Source organism: Caenorhabditis briggsae, assembly GCF_000004555.2.
Source record: "Caenorhabditis briggsae complete genome, chrX, whole genome shotgun sequence".
Taxonomy (NCBI): Eukaryota; Metazoa; Nematoda; class Chromadorea; order Rhabditida; family Rhabditidae; genus Caenorhabditis; species Caenorhabditis briggsae.
Window position 1 is genome coordinate 17,317,072 of NC_013491.2, and position 18,653 is coordinate 17,335,724.

At 36.5% G+C, this 18,653-nt stretch overlaps 4 protein-coding genes across 4 annotated transcripts; 3 read left to right on the forward strand and 1 right to left on the reverse strand.

Moving 5' to 3' along the window:
- Window positions 1-1,255: 1,255 nt before the first annotated feature.
- CBG05320 lies at window positions 1,256-2,501 on the forward strand (the record flags this gene model as incomplete). The annotated part of the gene is made up of 4 exons (XM_002645557.2): window positions 1,256-1,429; window positions 2,068-2,220; window positions 2,272-2,376; window positions 2,424-2,501. The coding sequence occupies 4 exons, from the start codon at window positions 1,256-1,258 to the stop codon at window positions 2,499-2,501; spliced, it is 510 nt and encodes a 169-aa protein (XP_002645603.2).
- A 3,471-nt stretch (window positions 2,502-5,972) lies between these two features.
- CBG05321 lies at window positions 5,973-11,090 on the forward strand (the record flags this gene model as incomplete). Its single annotated transcript, XM_002645558.1, has 5 exons — window positions 5,973-6,036; window positions 6,653-7,209; window positions 9,753-9,916; window positions 9,989-10,270; window positions 11,018-11,090. 5 exons carry the CDS (start codon window positions 5,973-5,975, stop codon window positions 11,088-11,090), a joined length of 1,140 nt encoding a protein of 379 aa, XP_002645604.1.
- Window positions 11,091-13,973: 2,883 nt separating this feature from the next.
- Window positions 13,974-16,185, forward strand: CBG28031 (the record flags this gene model as incomplete). Its single annotated transcript, XM_045240422.1, has 5 exons — window positions 13,974-14,047; window positions 14,141-14,270; window positions 14,630-14,785; window positions 15,919-16,048; window positions 16,100-16,185. The coding sequence occupies 5 exons, from the start codon at window positions 13,974-13,976 to the stop codon at window positions 16,183-16,185; spliced, it is 576 nt and encodes a 191-aa protein (XP_045098426.1).
- A 1,033-nt stretch (window positions 16,186-17,218) lies between these two features.
- Window positions 17,219-17,697, reverse strand: CBG05324 (the record flags this gene model as incomplete). Its single annotated transcript, XM_002645559.1, has 2 exons — window positions 17,219-17,335; window positions 17,383-17,697. The coding sequence occupies 2 exons, from the start codon at window positions 17,695-17,697 to the stop codon at window positions 17,219-17,221; spliced, it is 432 nt and encodes a 143-aa protein (XP_002645605.1).
- Window positions 17,698-18,653: the final 956 nt, after the last annotated feature.

Consider the following 18,653-nt stretch of genomic DNA (forward strand, 5'->3'; position numbering starts at 1 on the left):
GCGCAACATTAAGTGCGTTTTTCGTGTGTACGGTCAAGTTTACTTTAAAGAATAAAACGTTAGCCAAAAAGTACCAGGCTAGTCAAAAATCGAATTCAGAGCATCACATCACATGACCAAAAACATGATACCGTATTTTCTCTAAAGGAGGAACACCCAAATCGTCAACTTTGAGCTCATATATCTCGGTTCTCGTGAAAGATATCAAAAAAGTGGTCAACTGATAAAATGTTTTTGATATTCTGATGAAAATTTTAGCTGTACACCACTTTTTGATGATAATTCAAAAACCGAGATACACGGGCTCAAAGCTGGGGTTTGGTCTATTAGAGTGTTTACGGTATATTCACATTTCTGTACCGATGGGGGAAAGTGAAAGTGCAGTGTGCGAATAAATTGAAAGCATCTACCGTAATCCAGTCTTTCAGTTTGAATCACATACAAAAATCCAGGTTCGTTATAGCCCGCGAAACAATTCCCTCCTCTATCATTCTGACTCATCAGTCCTCCGAAAATTGTTTCCCATGTTTTATTTTCTTCCAGGTCATTTTTAGCCGACCATCAACCATTCCAGTGACTCATTGGACATTTTGAAATTTTCGGACAATAACAAATACTGCCAAATCACAAGCTTTCCATCAAACCATTCCTCATTTTATGCATAGCTTTTCTTCTTTGCACTATCCCATTTCTCTCTTCCGCAAACTTTTTTTCTCAAGTCTAAATTTTTCGCAAATTATGTAGGCTTTATTAGTTTCCTTGCTTTCAACAAAAACTATCTTTTTTTTTAACAAATTCAAAGATTTTTCAATTTTCTTCCTGCCTAGTTCCTTCTAAATATCAATGTGCCGTACTTCCTCTGATAGAATCCCACACAAGTGGTCTACGTTGAGCTCAATTATCTCAATTCCTGTGAAAAAATCGAAAAAAATGTATTTTGATAAATTATCTATCATAAAATTTCCAATGTTTTATCAATTGACGTGTTTTAAATGTCTTCCAGAAAAATTGAGATAATTAAGCTCAAAATTGACAGCTTGGGTGAGCTTCTATCAAAGAAAATACGGCAGAATTTTTTCTAGGTAACATAAACGGAAACGAGGATGAGAGCAATAAAGAAAACATTGATCCGAACTTCCTAGTTTTTGGAAACTTCCTAGTTTTCGATGAAGACAATGAAGACGATGAAAACGAGGAAGGCGAATATTTTGTACAGGATGGGGAATATGATAATGCAGACGAACTGGTCCAAGAAATGTACGACCTTCAGATTTATGGTGATTCATCATCTGATGAATCGAATAGTGATGATGAGTCAAACGATGAGGAGATCATAGAAGCTGAGAATCGCGAGATTCGCCAGGAAATTGAAGAACAATTAGATTTCTTCAGAAACTTCATGGCGAACAGAAATGGTCAGAATGTAGAGGTGAGGAAAAAGCTTTTTTCAAAACTTACAAGACCTGTCAAGGGTTTGCGAATCATTCTCCAGTCTTTTCAAAAAAAATTTCGGGGTCAATAGAAAAAAGAGACGAGTTTTTTTTTGTCAAAAAATATGCTTGCCAAGAACGAAGTGTCATAGAAAATATTTTTCATTTTAAAAACCATTTTCATTTTCTACAGTAATTCTTTTTACAAATATGATTCCGATTTCTCCGTACAGTTTTCATTTTGAATGTCGATTTTTGTTCTACTGTAGTCAGCTTGATTTTCGTGAAATCTTAGGGTCAACTTTGAGCTCAATTATCTCAATTACTGTAGAAGATATCAAAAAATAGTTAACTGATAAAAAGTTTATCATAACGTCACCAACAACTATATTGTTCACAAAGTTTTGATGTCTTTCACAGAAATCGATATAATTGAGGGCAATTTGATGTTTACGCTGGCATTCTAAAAGATTCGAAAATGAAAATGACTATTGTATTAAGCAAGAGTGAGGCTTAAGCTGTCTCATGAGTTGGTTTTTCTGAGAATGAGAATTTTCCGGCCTCGGCCAAGCCTACGGGCTGCACCTAGATTTTTCAAGTAACTCTTCCAGTTAATCTAACTTTTTTGAATTTTCAGCCACAAGAAGAACTCAATCGTAACGAAATGCCTATGAATGAAAATGCAAGATATGGAGAAAACGGTGAAGGTGAAGTTGGTGTGGAAAACGATGAGGATGACGAGTGGTCGCAAGCACAATTTGCTCAGAATAACAGCTTATTGAATCTCGAGGTGAGTAAAAACTGTGAATGCAGACTATATATCCAATTATGAGAATTTCAGCCCAGTGAACATCAAGAACGCAATGAGACAGCGGAGATCGGAAATGATGGTATGAATGACTGGCCGCTTGAAATTCTTGCACGAACGTTCCGAGTTGAACTAAACGTAAGTTGGAGTGAAGCTCTTGATGATTCTGAAAATTTATTATTCAGGTCCTAGAAATGGCCATTGAACTGGAAGCGGTCGTCGAACAATTTGAAGCTAATGAATTCGAAAACGAGGAGTTCTGAGCAGTTCACGAAGTTTTCCTCTATTTTTCCTAAGAAAATTTTTGATTCTTCCTATGTCTTTTTTGTTGTTTATCTTATGTTTGTCTAATGTGTCCAGTTTTTTAACGGCTTTTAAATTTCAATTGAAATTCGAATATTTTTTACGGCTCTGAATCTTTTTTCTAGTTACAAATATTTTTCAAATGGCTTTTCAACTTAAGCAATTTCACAAAATACGCCAATGATATTCAATAATATCTTTGTATAATACCTCATCAAACAGATATACTTGCCAATAGCGGAAACATCGAATAATTGATATCTTTCGTTTCTCTGTGTTCTTCAAAATGAGAGCGGAAGTGTATGGGTGGTCTAAAAACTCTTGGGCAGTTGAATAGCATGGAGATATATCGTTGAGCATGAGTTTAAACGTACATAGTAGCGATCAATATGACATTCAAATACGTATTTTTTTGTTTTTTTTTTGCCCTTTTGACCATTTTCAGGAGTTGGAAGCTGGACTGCCAAGTTTCTGAACACTTTGATATGTTTGGAAAATGAAAAACAGGCCTAGATTGAAAGTTCACAGAATTTCTTTAAAATTTCTAGAATTCTAACTACTTGCCGATTTCTGTAAGACACCCTTTTTTGACCCTTGTTGGACTGAAAACATGTAAAAAGTCTTCCAGGAATCTGCAAATAGCTGTAAAATTAAAAATTTTCAAAAACTTTTAAGAATTCAAAGTTTTCAATTTAAAACTGTTTTACACCCTCCAAAATTTTCAAAATGATCGGATACTTGAAAGCAGAGCTCCATCCCTTCTAAAAATGCCCAAAATCAACTGAAAATTACTTTTTTCGCATATCTGATTGAGAGCTACTGTATTTTGAACATACTTCAAAATCTGTAATATAACGCCACCTGTAATAGAAAACCCCCTCTAATATAACGCCACTCTTATAAGGTCCATGGAGGTAGAAGAACACAGTTTTTATGCTTGATTAACAGAGTAGCAGGGAAATCTAGAAATTTCGCACCAGTTTTATTCATTTTGGTACTTTGTTAAGCAGACAAAAAAAAACGGATTTCTGTTACCTCGCATCATCCCAAAACATCCTTCTGAAAAATAGAGCGCCATGGCGCTCTATAGGTTTTACGGTATTCGGCATGCTTCCAACTATATTTATGCTGAAACTGAAATGGTAGCTTGCCAACAGATAACCTTTTTCTATTCCATTTTATTTTCGAAACTTCCATTCTGATTAGCCCGCACAAATCATGCAAACTCGGATAAATCAAGAATCTACCTAACCTTTTAAATCATTTCAATAAACTTTATATGCACTTTATGATACTCACTTTTATCATTTCTCTGATTCTCTACTTCTAACACAGATTTCTAAAGTGTCACAAGTAGTGAGGGAGCCAATCAGTTGAAAAATGTGAATCACTTCGTTTTAAGCCCCCGCTTTATTCCCTTCAGGGATCTTTTTCCGAAGTTTCCCGAGTTGTTTGCGTCAATACCTCGTGATCATTACTTGTCTCACTTAGAAGAAAGTTAAAGAATTATTTTTCATTTCTTGAAATTTCGGCTACCGAGAGGTGGTTTTGATTTCCAATTGCGGCGGAGACACCGTAAGACCTGTATTAGAAGGGCCGGTTCTTCTATTGTTTTTGAGGTATTTTGTTGGAAGAAAGTAACTGTCCATTTGTTAATTCGTGAATAACACAAAAACAAGAACTATCCAATAATGACAGCATGCACCGTCGTGGTCCACGACACGTTGACAACATTCTGGCAACTTGAGGACACCATACCTCCAAAAGCCAGCTGGCCGTGAATCAAAGTATACCTTCCCGGACGTTTTTTTTTTCTCATCGACAGTGTGAAATTATTTTCTCTCCAGATGACGTTGAATATCTCCGAATAGCCAATAATAAAAGGGTCGAGTCTGGAGTTTGAGGAAAGTGAAGATTCCTCCTTTACGCACTTAACTCCTGATTTGGCCCTTTCATTATTGATTATTAAGAAATATGTAACGTCATCTGGAGGGAAATAATTTAACACTAAAGTTGATATAAAATCTGGACTCAAAAAATACTTTGATTCGCAGCCAGCTGGCTTTGAAGGTATGGTATCCACAAGTTGCCTGAATGTTATCAACATGTCATGGACCGCGACGGTGCATACTGTCAATCTTGGATAATTCTTGTTTTTGTGTTTTTCACGAATCAAAAAATGGACAGTTACTGTCCTTTCAACCTAGTACATTTTGTAAAGCATCTTGTAACATGGGGGGGGGGGGGGTTCACATAGGAGGCCCTTCTATGTTTCTGGGTAGATTTTCCCAAAAATGTCTCCCTAAAATTTAACAAGGGAATCACATCACCTTGTAAACCCAGATTTTGACAACAATTTTCATAATATGTTTAAATTATCCTATTTAGACACCTCTGAAAACTTTAGAATCCGCACGATAGTTTCAGCCTAGTTATGTCAATTTTAGTACCGCAAAATCGTATCTTCAGTGCAAACCCGACTATTTTCAAAGACGATTTTCTCAATTTCTGAAACGTTCCAAAGCATGAGCGTTAGTAAAATTTCATATTTCAGACATTTTCTCAAAAAAAATTTTATCATGGAAAAAGTAGAAAGAAGTTTTTTTTTGAGAAAACAGTTGAAATATCAATTTTTCTATAATTCCAAGTATAACACATCCATGTTCTAAAACGCCCTAGAAGTTGGCAAAATCGTCTTCACAAGTTGCTATTTTACACTAAAATTGCGATTTTTGGCACTGAAGTTGATATAACTCGCCTGAAACCGGGTAGACCGGATTTTGAAATTTTCTGAAGTGTTTTTGAGGTGTTTCCTGGGTTAACAAGTTATTTATGTTCTCCTGTATAGATTGGCCATGACGTCTGACTAATAGCCAAAGTTAGAGACTTTTCTAGTGACGCTTCTTCCAAGACCCCAGGAGAATTAGGTATTGACGTCAGTGTAGAAAAGCATACCTCAACTTTTCTATTTTTCTATTTTACAAGGGAACCATGTTTAGCCTTCATCTCAGAATTTTTTTCTAAATTCGCTCATTCATAGTTTCGAATACGGGCTTTCTCATGGTGTATTTGGTTTTCTGCACAAATTGATAGAAGTCGAGAAAATTCCATCTGAAAATATGCTGTTTCTTTGCTCTCCTCCTTCCCTTCCACTTTCTCCCCTTTCCTCTATACATTCTCCACTGTGGAAGAAACAGTAGCCGAGTGGATAGTGGGGATGAATAGGAATCATAAGTTTCGGGTTCGATTCTGTCATTTTCCATTTTCGTTTTTCTTTTTTTCTTCTTTGATGTTGGAGGAACTCTTTGCATTTTTCGAAAATCAAAAATATGTTTCATTTATTATTTGAGTAGGGAAAACCTCGAAAAAATCGATATATTTTGAGAGAAAAATTCATTTTGGACTTGTTTCGAAAACCTGATCTACTCAAAATGTCACTCGAAACCTCCCGAATTGATCATATTGGTTGCGGAACTGTTATAAATCAGTCAAGAGGTATGTAAATCTATGTTTTCACAAGATTTGAGTGCTATTGGGTGATTTTCGAAGGACTACGATTCTTACAAGTTTCGGAAGAAATCACTTATTTGGGATTTCAAAACGGATATAGGCTACAGAATTTTGTGAAAAGACTCATTTTATCATTTCCATGCGTTTAAAATTCATTTTAGCCCATTTAAAATTTATTCGAAAAATTGTAAAATTTTGCAAAGGGCAAAATTTTGGCAAAACTGTTTCAAAAAAAAATTTTTTTTGAAAAATGAGGAAACATTGTCAGATTGTAGACAAACTTTTAAAATTACGACTGACACACAAAAAATGTCGAAAAACTCTCGTTAACCTTTTCAAAAACTCACTCCAAAAGTGAGAAATTAGTACTGAAATCACTTAAAAAGCCCATAACTCGACTTCTAGAAATTTGTGCAGAAAACCAAATACACCATGAGAAAGCCCGTATTCAAAACTATAAATGAGCAAATTTAGAAAAAATTCTGAGATGAAGGCTAAACATGGTTCCCTTGTTAGATTTTTTTATTATCCCATTTATTTCTACGCTCATAATACATTTTCTTTAAAGCTTGAGTCAAAACTTAAAATTTCGTTTTTCCAGTTCAACTACTCACTGCAAACATGAGCCAACCAATTCCAACTCTCAACCTTCCGGACCACAAGGAGATCGTCGATGACGAAAGCCCAGAAGACGATCTCGGTCTGCCATCACCGACGACGAATTCTGTTGCCACCAATCAAAGAAAGTACTCGAAGAACTTGGAAGAATTCTATGGCAATCCGATAGGCATGGAGGAGACTGCACCGGTACCACAAAATGGAAATCTTCTGAGCGCCACCGATGGCAACAATATGGAGGTTGCTGGAGCTTCTTCCGAGAACCGCCAGAAGTTGCGCTCATCGATGGAGAAAAAGAAGGAAGCTCACGGTGAAGAATTGATTGACTTCAAGACTGCATTGGGAGACGACGAGTATTTCGACTCCCAACGTCACCGTGGTGGACATCAAAGTAGGGCTTCTACAAGTCTCGGAGGCTCCATGAGCGCTCGGAGCACGGGTTCTTCCGTGTTTGAGCAAGGACAGGCAGAGGATCGCTCTGAAGAAGGATGGCTCTCATACCGTCCGGCAGCAACCACGCTCTCCAATTTCATAGCATGGGTGGGCTTGCATTTTTAGTTTCTTCATATCTGAATGTTTGTTTTGCAGTGGAGCTCTCCCTCTTCAAATTGAAATGCTATTGGGAAAACGCTGCTACAGACTTTCTTCATTGACGCCATCTCCATCCGACGCTTCATCAACCGCCACCCATCCTGCATCGCGAGCACAATTGTCTTTTTCTGTCCAATTTTTTTTTCTGAATTGAAATCTCTTCTATCCTCAATTTCCTCATAATCCATAAACATCTCACCGTTTTCATTTTCCCTCTCTTTTCAATTTAATCCTCTCGATGTTGCCCGTTCAACTCATCTCATTCCGAAATTATTCTGAAACAATAAAATTTGAAGCGTCCCGTTTTGTGTTTTCCGCCCACCCCATAATTGAGTTGAATTCTCAGTGTTACTTGAACAAAGTTAAACCACTCTTTTCAGTTGTAAGGTTCGCTGAGCTGTCAAACAAACAGAGAGGATCACAGCAAGTAACCTTCCTTCTGCGATCACTACTCCATCCATCAGACAAGTACATATAATAACGAATTGATGAAAAATTAAAAAGGCATAATGAAAAATCAAATATCGTGAGGCTCACCGTACTATTTGTCATCAAAATACTTTAAAACACATTTCATTGTCAGTGTTCTTGTTGTAGAATCTTCTTGTTCTGTTTCATCCGATGTTCGTGTCGTCGAAAATGGGCTGGTGGCTCTTTCACGCCGACAGCAATATTCTTCTTGGCCGAGCAGGTTTACATCGTCTATGCAATTCTGACTTCCAGCAACAAACAAAACGGCAATATAATCCGCATTTTCAGCCGGCTGGATATACGGAAACCATCGAAGCTGTCCACCATTATCCTTTTCATTGTTGTCCCCATTGCAAGTCTTCGAAAAGGATTCAAAATGGCATTCGATTTTCATTGAGCAGCGACCATGGCAGCTGTAAATTTTTTTGTTCGCGGCCTGAAAATAAATATCATTACAACTTAAAACGGAAAATGAACATCAGATAGTGTTGAATTGTGGCGAACCTTAAGTATCACATGAATTGTTACTCCTCCTCCACGCAAAGTAGATTTTTCCGATCTTTATCTTGACTGATCCATAAATTCCAGCAACTCTGCGAGCTTATGCGATTGTATTAAATTAATGTGAAATATTTTGTTTTCAGAGGTTTCTTCGGGCTCCAGTAGCTCTCATCATCACGATTGGAAGGAGAAGAGTGACAAAGATTTCTTCATTTTGAACAGAAAACGCGATGATGTTCTTTGTTGTTTCACCGCCAAGTCTTCGTTGTTTTCATTTAGAAGATCCTTCGCCCTTCGTTTTCCGCAATGAGTCACTTTTGAAATTGTCGATGAGCATATTCCGCCAATAATGTGCTGTTTTGTTTCATCGTCTAAAAGCAGATTACATTGAAGCGGGGGAAGTGACATCAGACAGTGTCGCATTGTGACTAACACGAATTGACACTCAACTAATGAAATGTCCTCCAAGCGATTCAGTTTTTTTTTTTAATTTTCATCTCGACTGGCAAATAAATCTCAAAATTCTACGAGCAGATGCGGTCGTATGAAATTGGTGAGAAGCATGCCGAGTTCGATGCTATTTTGGCTCCCAGTAGCATCATCGCAATCGAAGAGAGACCAAAAACTCGATGATGCTCTTCGTTGTTTCACTGCCAAGTCTTCGGTGTATTGATTCAGATCCTCTTTTGTCCTTTTTTTCAGCAACTAACCACTTTTTAAACAATCGGTAGAAGAATCCGCCGATAAAATAAAAGCAGCGATTGAAACAATTGCCATCAATTATCGCCAAATCGGTTAGCATTTATTTTTTTTTGTTGAGAATGGCACTTCATTTAAAGGACTGAGTTCCCTCAACTATCTTCATGCTCCAATTCAGGTTTTAAGCGTCAGTACCACATCCTCACGACCAAGGGTGCCTTCAATCACATTCATGCCGATAGATTCTGTTTTGTCTTCAGCAGTGTCTTGTAAATGATGAGGACAACCGTCGCTTCAATCTGTGCACAATATGATCCTCTGAATTCTTCTTCGAGAAAATTATGAATTTTTGAAAGAATGTTAGCAAATTGAAAAATGAATTATCATAAGCCTCACCGTGTATTTTGTCTATCTATTCAAATAACTTCACTTCGATGTTCAGCACAAAAACACCAAGAAATAAAAGAAAATTTCATCAAAACCACATCATCTCATCTTCATTCAATGGAAGCAAACGCGCTCCATTGAAATATCGACCGGAACACCACATAACAGCAAGGACGAAGAGGGCCAAAGAAGACAGGAAAGAACAGAGCATAGAATAAAGAACACAGGTTGGCAAGGAGGTAGAAAAGAAACAAAGATGAGAGGGGAGATGGGTCTTTGGAAGCTAAGACAAACATTTATTTACGTGCTGAGATCCTTTTTGTTGATATACATAAAATGTACCTTTAAAATTCTACTGTAAAACGTTTGGCTTTTTTTTCATCTTTTTTTCAGTATTTTCCTGGACTAATAGGTACATATTGGGTTTTTTTCAGAGCCTGGTCACCCGAATGTCAAAAAACGCCCAGGAAAACGGAAAAATTAAGAGGATCAAAGAAGCAGTGAAAGAAGAAAAGGATGCGATTCAGAAATTCCCAATGTTGAAGCTACCGGACCTGGTTCGAGAGACCGTTATCCGGTTGATGGATCCTGTCGAAATGTAAGTTCTGCTAAAAATCGACACAGATTTAAAAAACCGGCTATTTTACACAAAAATTTTGAAATATTCCAGATTCGACTTTTCTCAAATCTCCAAACGAATGCATCGAACTGCAAAACGGTCAGTCCGCCACAATACATATCACCTCCATTTACAAGCCGGGCAACTCTATCAAGCAGCTCTCTATCCCCCGACTTACCCAGAAGTTCCAGCAGAACCAGCTAGATTTCGAGTTCAACAACTAGATGATGACACGGCAAGAGCACCGACCAATGTCAGGAAACTTGGAAATTTCCAAAAGATTCGTTGCCATTTCCAAGAGAGTGGATTATATTTCTTCCATAAATCTCATTGGTAAGTCACGAAGGCGTTGGTAGCAGAGCTCCAGAACCTGATGACGATTAAATTTCAACAAGTTCGAATGTTCCTCGATTCAGTAAAAAGTCGAGATCATCGATCTTTGATTGAGTGGCTCAATGGTTTTCAGAATGGAATCAAGTTCTCTTACATCTCCGGAGATTCAGTGAGCAATGAGAATATGGTGGATTTGATGCAAACTTATCAATGCAGCCATACCCTTCGATTCTACGGACGGCTGAATGAATTTGAGATTGATCCTTTGCCCCTGAAAGCGACAGATTTGAGAATTGATCATTCGCATTGGATGACAGTTGAAAATGTGTTATAATTGGAAAGTGTTGTTGCATTCAAGTTGGGAAATGCTCGTCATTTTACGGATAATGATTTCAATTCAATTTTGAAAAGGATCATCTTGGGAGCCCTTCCGAAAATGGTTTATGCTCATCTTGAACTAAAAAGGACATACGATAGAGATGTTATTTGCCAGGATATTCCAATGATTCAAGAAAATAGTGAGCGTTTATTTAGGTGAGCATTTTCGAAATTTATTTATCAAAATTGATTTAATTAAACAAGAAAAAACTAAAAGAGCTTGGAGATCTCGAAGTTTCTTTAAAAATCGAAGAAATTCTCTTTGCAAAACTTCAGTGCAATAAAAAAACTGAAATGTTCAGAAATCTTTTGATGCTTTTCAAATGCGTTTTTCAGAAATTTCCCAACAAAAATTCTCCATTTTTCCAGCCGCTACACATTGCACGCGGACATTGGTGGATTCCACTTCAATCTGGTAAACGGAGATCTTGGATCCATCTAATGCAGAAGCAGGAATGCTATCGACAGGTATTGGAATTATCGTGTAGAACCCCGATGCTTGATTTCTATTCTTTTTTATTTTTGTCTGTATGTTGTTTGCATCGATTGTCGATAATATTTTGTGTAATAGTATATATTTACGACGTTGAATCTCGAACCCAAAAAAAAAATTATCGAACGTCTGTACATACGTCTTATTTCAAATCCAATTCTGAATTTTCAACTAATCCAAAAAACCATAGTATTTGAACAAAAATGTTTGATCTTCCTATTTAAAATTAGTTTTGAATTTGCAACTAATGAAAATAATACCTTGAAAGAGATATTATTATTGTTCAGCGCCGATGAACCTTGCGGTCGAAAATATACATCAAAACTTATCGTCGGTCGAGCAGCGAAAACACTACGGTATTTTTCAAATTAATGTATGCGCCTTTAAACCGTACCTCATTATTACCGTATTTCCTCTAATAGAAGCCCACCCTCTAATAGAAAACTACTCGAGTGAATACGGTAATTCCGTATTCCAGAATTTTTGAAACTGATATTTTAGAACTCGACAATTTCTATCAATTTCTGAATTTTCTAATTTCTAAATTCCGGAATTTCAGTTTTTCAGTTTTTTTAGAAATAATTTTTCCTTAGTTTCAGTATTCCTGAATTTTGAACTTTGAGATCCTGGAATCTTAGAATTTCATAATTTCGAAAATTTGAAATTTAGAGATGCAGAATGAAATTTTAGAACTCTTAAAAACACTGATTTTCATATTTCTGAACTTCCGAATTGACATGTTTCTGAAATTTCGAAAACAAAATTTTGAAAATAAATCATTGAAAAATAGAAGCTTACATTCTTATTAAAACCCACCTCTAATAGAAGCCCACCCTGAGGAAGAGGTTGAAAAATAGAAACCCGTGGGCTTTTATTAGAGGAAATACGTTATTTTAATTTTTTTTTTTGTTTTTTTCTTCCATTTTTTGCTAGTTTTTGTCAATTTTTGTCTAATTCTTTTTGAACGTTAATTTATTACCCTTATAAAACGTAAAAACAGTCAATTTTGGGCCCAAAATATATAAATCGTGCGGTACGGTTTAAAGGCGCATGCATTAGCTTTGAAAATACCGTAGTGTTCTCGCTGCTCGGCCGACAATAATTTCTGATCGATATTTTTGGCGGCAAGGTTCATCGGCGCTGAACAAGAATAATAGTATTTGAACAAAAATGTTGATCTACAAGTTTTGATCTTCACGCGGGAGAGGGTATTTTACAATTTCTGCGAATCGTTTGAAATAGGTTTCAATAGATGTTAGCAGTCATCAAAGCGTGTAAAACTGAAAAATTCAGAAAACAAGTGTCATTTTTCTTGCAAAAGGGGTTTCTACTGTTGCGAAAAGGTTCGGTGTGCTTTGTGACGTGTTTCTCAACATTTTTATGCTCTCTCTCTCTCTCTTTTTTTGTTTCTCCAAGATTCAATTCTTTCGAAAAAAATATGATTGCAGATGTAGCTGATGGGCGCAAACCTTGGAAGAATGAGTTTCACATGAAATATACATCATTCTCCCTTAAAAGCCGCAAAATGAAGCTCGACAAGTCCGACTTCATAGATGGAAGGATATGGGATTGAAGGAGATGAGGGGAAAGAGAGTGGCTATGATCGCCACAGATTTGTTTTTGAATTGCCAAAATTGTGAGTATTAGTTTTTTTTTCGGAATCTTTTCTTCATGATAAACATTTCAAAAAAATTCATGTGAAAATATTTTGAATTCTTTCCAGGTTATTGCCTACTGGCCAAAAAAATCTCAGCGATGTGGTTCATCTTCTCTAGGTTCATCTTCTCTAGGTTCATCTCGTTAGGGATTTTATCTAGAACTCCCGTTATAACTTTTGTGCCATGTTTTCTTCTGATCAATAAATTATCAATTATCAATGTGTCCAAAATTGGCCAAAATCAGGGAGACGAGGATTTGCGTAGAAAACAACTCTGATCAACGGGATACAAAGAAGAGGAAGATCAGGGTACCGAGCAGGGATGTGCGTAAAATTTTTATTTTACGAATTTCGTAAAACATAAAATTTTACGAATTTCAAGGTCGTAAAATCGTAAAATTCGTAAAATCCGTAAAAAACTGAATATCCCCTTGACATGGAAAAAAAACTGCAGTTTTATTATCAAGCAATTGGCAAATGGTCCGCAAATGTTGAAAATCATAGAACCGAATGCTTTTATGAGGTTTCAACAATTTTCTATTTTTTTTTCCTTAAAAATGCTAAATTGTGAAAAAATTCATTCAAATTTGGAAAAAAAAATATTTTGAAAATGAAGCAAATTCATGCTTTAAAATGAGATGTGAGCATAAAATCAACTCAAAACTAGATCAAAAACATGAAAATGAACCGGAATACTGTCAATTCTGAACAAAAATGGTGAAAAAACACTCATCCAGTTATTACGAATTTTACGGATTTAATTTTACGACACTCGTAAAATTTTACGAGTACCAAAAAACCTTAAAATCCGTAAAATTCGTAAAATTCGTAAACGTAAAAACACATCCCTGGTACCGAGCTGGCTTAGAAAAAGTCTTTCAAAGTCAGTTATTCCAAATGCCCGGCGTGAATCAACAATTTGGTAATTTTCAGGAGCCAGATGGAACATTCAATCTGGATGGACTTGGATGAAGAACGTCATTTTCTCGGAGGTCTTCCGGGATGCTTGTGGGATTGATAGAAACCTGATCCCAAGAAAAGCGAAACCCAGCTATTGAGGGACTTAGAAATGCCCGGCTTCGCTTATGGGAAAAAATGGAGGAAGAATGAGTTTCCCATGAAGTACACGTCATTTTTCCTTAAAGGCCTGAAGCTCGACAAGTCCAACTTCAGTGATGGAAGGATATGGGATTGGAGGAGACAAAGGAAAAGCAAGTGGATATGGACTTGTTTTTAGATTCACAAAACCGTAAGTTTTTTAAAAAGAAGTTTTGTTCGAGGATCATTTTTTATGCCAAAAATTTAAAAAAATGCATTTGCTAATATTTTGAATTCTTTCCAGGTTATCGTCTACTGGCCACCAGAACGATAAGCGATGTGTATCCAGAATTTGCGGATGCCAGAAAAGCCCGAATTTGCGTTCAAGACAAAAATTATCCTCCACGGATGGAAAAGATGAACGAACTTTCGCAGTGAGTTATTCCAAAAACACGGTGTGCATTACTATTTTGGTAATTTTCAGAAGCACCATCAAAACCAAAACGTCTGAAGATGAAAAATGCGATCTGGATGGACTCTGAACTCAATTCCTTTTCATCGGCGCCATCCTCGTCTTTTTCACATGTAATCTAAAATGGAATATCTACAACTGCATTTTTTCGGAGAAATTTAGATATTTTGTGCGCTGGACGCAAACACCCGTTCACAAGAAACATTTGTTTTTGGAGTCACAAAATCGTTAGTTTTTTAAAAGGAAGCTTTGTCGGAGAATCATTTCTTTATAGCAAAAATCAGAAGAAATTCATTTGAAAATATCTGTAATTCTTTCCAGGTTATCATCTACTGGCCTCCAGAAAACGTCAGCAATGTCTCCAGCACTTGTGGACACCAGAAAAACCGATATTTGCGTCCAAGGCTAAGGTGGTTCTCTACGGATGGAACGAAGGAAAATCAGGGTACCGAACTGGCTCAAGAAAAGCCTTTCGATGTTAGTTTTTTTTCCAAAAACACGAGACGAATTAACGATTCGGTAACTTTCAGAAGCCTTCAACTACCAAAACGGCCGGAGATGAAAAATTTGATGTGGATAGAACTGGATTCTTAAGTCTGTTCTCCTTCATCATCTGGATCATCTTCTCCAATAAAATACAACGATTATGAATATATCCGAAAATGGAGCATGTACAACGGATTTTTCTCGGAGGCATTTTGGGATGATTGTGGGCTGGACACAAATATGGAATGCAGTTCGGCCTGGATATCAGTACCGACTTTAGAGACATCATGGTAGATCGTTTGATATCCCATACGACCCAAACCAATAAAAAGATGATAAGTGAATGATTATTTCCTCTCTTTTTTTCTTCTTTCAGTTGTATAATCGGTGGTACGACGGATTGGTGATTTCCTAGAATAAAACTGTAGCAAAATGAAATATTCCTAAGTCAAAAAAGTTCCAAATTGAAAACTGTAAGAAATCAGAATTGTCCAGAAGTGGAAAGTGGAAGGAATAGAAACGCACAAAGTGGAATTGTTCCGTTTTGGACAGCTTTTAGCCATAGAGCGCGCATGCACTCAATAATAAAAAACATTCATTTTTTCGCGTTTTTTCTCAATGAAAAGGGGAACTCAATGCCTTTTTATATACGATTTTATCCGTTTTCTTAAAAAATTCGATAACAAATCCATTAAAATAAGTTTCAGCAATTTCTCGTCAAGCAACTTAGTTATTTTCAACTTAGTTATAATTCGATTCTCAACCGTTTTTCGCCAATTTCAATGTTTTTTCAGCCATGGATTTCTCTTCCTCATCACCGAAATCTTTCGTCTGATTCGGCGCTTGCCAAAAAAAGTATGCATTGTGCAAAAATCGACTAGCAAGTACAAAAAGACATCGAAAAGTCGTTCCCAAGTCTGCAGTTCGTTTTTTCTTAATGGATATTGTATTGATTTTCAAATTTTTGGCTAAGCCCACTCGATGATTTTTAAATGGATTGGCCAGCGAAAATTGTGATACAAAGACAGAAAAATGTAGAAGGAAACACATTCAACGACCCATTTCTCGTGGGAAATTCTGTAAAATTTACATCGTTTTTTTGTCAGAAAAATCAATAGTTTCAGCAACAAGCCACATCATCTCTCTACGTTTCCAATGCAGTTTCGGATTGGTGTAAAGGAATGTGTTCGAAGAAAACTCCAAAAATTTTGAGGACAAAAATCGAAGTCATCTTTTACTGTATTCGTGATATGGGTAATTAACAAATCGATTATTGTTGAAAATTTGAAAATTTCTCTTTTCCAGTCTTTCCATCGCTTCGAACCATCGTCCAATGTATTCTCATCCTTCTGGCCATCAACGCTATACTCAGTACTCTTTCAGAGCTCTGATTTTTAGTTTCTCCTTTCTCAAATCTTATTTGTCACCGTTTTATGTTCTTGAATTTCTTACTTGAATGAATAAAATGTTATTTTCCATGCAAAAACTAATCAAAATAAATATAAAATCATTGATTTCCCTTTTTCATTTGAAAAAAGTACTGTTGAAAAATTTCTTTCGTGTTTGAATGCATGCGCGCTCTATTGCTAACAGCTGTCTAAAACGGGACAATTCTACTTCAGGACAATTGCGTTTTCATTCCGGAACTATTTTAATTTGGGAGTATTTCGTTTTAGGAAAATTTCATTTTGCTACAATTTCATTCTAGGAAATCTCCAATCCGTCGTATCACCGTATAATCACAGTTGAATTCTTATCACATTCACATATCTCTTAAAAATCTGAATTTAAATAAAAATGTTGTAAATATCAAATGTTTGTTGTATTGACTATATCCACAAAGACATTAAAAATGAGTCGCACTAGGTGGAGACAGACATACAGCTTTCATTATCTGAACACCATGCATCAGAAACTTAACATCACCTAACTACTGTGGAGCAGTTGAAGCAACATGAAGAAAAATAGAATTTTCAAAATAATTACAGTTTCTAAATTGAAAAAAAATTTCTGTGATTCAAAATTTCATAGTAGCCGAGAAAAAAGAATTTACGCGGCTAAAATGATTCAATTCATGCCAGCAAGCCGAATTTGAAGGCTAAAAAACGAAAAAGCTAGCCGGAATAAACTGCCAAAACGTGGAAAATATTTCTGAATTTTCATTTCGCTGTGGAGAAATTAGAATGATCTGATTGAATAATAGTAGTTTAACTTTTTTGGTTTCATTCACATTTTGTGAATTTTGAAAGACGTATCCAAACAACTGAACAAAATATCTGTTAACAAAGTTCAATTTTATTTAATTCAAAATTTTTTCTATGCCGTTGTAGGATTGAGAATCATGAATAAAAAAATAAAAAAATTGCAATAAAAGCAAAAAGAGGCATCAGAGAGAGAACGATTGGTTGTTAGTTTATTGTTCAATCACTTTCTTGTTTGCATCCAAAAATTGAAGGAACGGCACCGGTAGGTTACATCCCGCTTGCAGATGCATCGGATCAAACTTTGCGATGGAATTGCTGGCTTCTGCAGTTGATACGCCTGTAAAGAAAAATGGATTAAATATAATCTTGTATCATTAATTTTACCTCTTGAAGGCACAGATTGACCAAAGCGTGTTTCGGGTGTTGCTCTTCAAACATTTTTATCATGTTTTCGTAGTTGTCGGAAGACATATCAACTCCATTCACATGGAATGACTCGAAGTTGTTGGCGGCAGGCATATAAGAGCACAGTTCAAAAACAGGCTTGCTCAAAGAGTAGTTCCCATCTTCGGTGGGCTCCCAGCATCTGAGGAGTCCAGTGGCATCTTGCTTGGCTTGTTCAACCGTGTTGAGAGCGAGAGTGGCCATTGGCGAGAGGAGAACGGTGGAAGCAAGAACCACACGAGAGAATGAAAACATGTTCTGGAAAATTTTCAAGTTTAGTTGGAATGGATCTTTTGAAAGAGGCAACTGACAGGATGAAAAAGTTCTGGGTGTGAGGTTGTTAGAAGGAAAACATTGAAGTGCTGTGCCCTTGTCACTTCGTTTTATACTGGAAATTTCCTTGGGGTAGAGGCGGCGCCAACACCCGTGCCGGGCGCGGATTGAACCGAGGGAAAGAAGATGACCCCTCAACTCCGCCCATTTTCTGGAGCCAAATAACGGGAAGCAGAAAAAGAGACGAGCCAAAGAATCGGAAACAAATTTCGGATAGTTGAGGGACTCATTAAAACATCGATGTTGCTGAACACATTTTGAAAAATGCGCGGTTGTCACGACAAATTTTGGAATGATTCTAATAGGGAGCAAAGATACACAAATTTTGACTTCTGAGCTCTGTCCCGAAATGTATCTTTTCAGTTCTCGGAGCTAATTCGGAGAAGAAAAGCATCCATCCGAAAAACACCAGGTATTGGAGAAAGAATAATAACAAACTCTAAATTGACCAGCAAATAATTCGGAGGGTAGGGAGCACAACGTAATTTAGGAGTACAAAATCCAAAGTTTGTGGGTAAATATTCTGAATTTCTAGATTATTTCTTTCACACTGTCAGGTATTTTGTTATGTTCTGTTTTTATATCTGGAAGATGCTCAATGTTTTATTTACCCACTTCAAACAACGAATAATCTTCATTTCCGTTCATTTGACACTCGGGATATTAAAGGTGGTGTGCGGTGAAAAATTTTATTGCTTTATTTTGTGCAGAAATTCATGTAGATTCCCATAAAAATAAAGAAAAATTTCAAAAAAATTCCTTCATTGAGAAAAACGGCATCGAAAAGTCAAAGTGGGAACTGGTGGCCTAGCGGCCAGGTGTGAGTTTTCTAGGCCAACTGCCGGTAAAAGCGCGCGAAATTCGAATTTTTAGTGCTT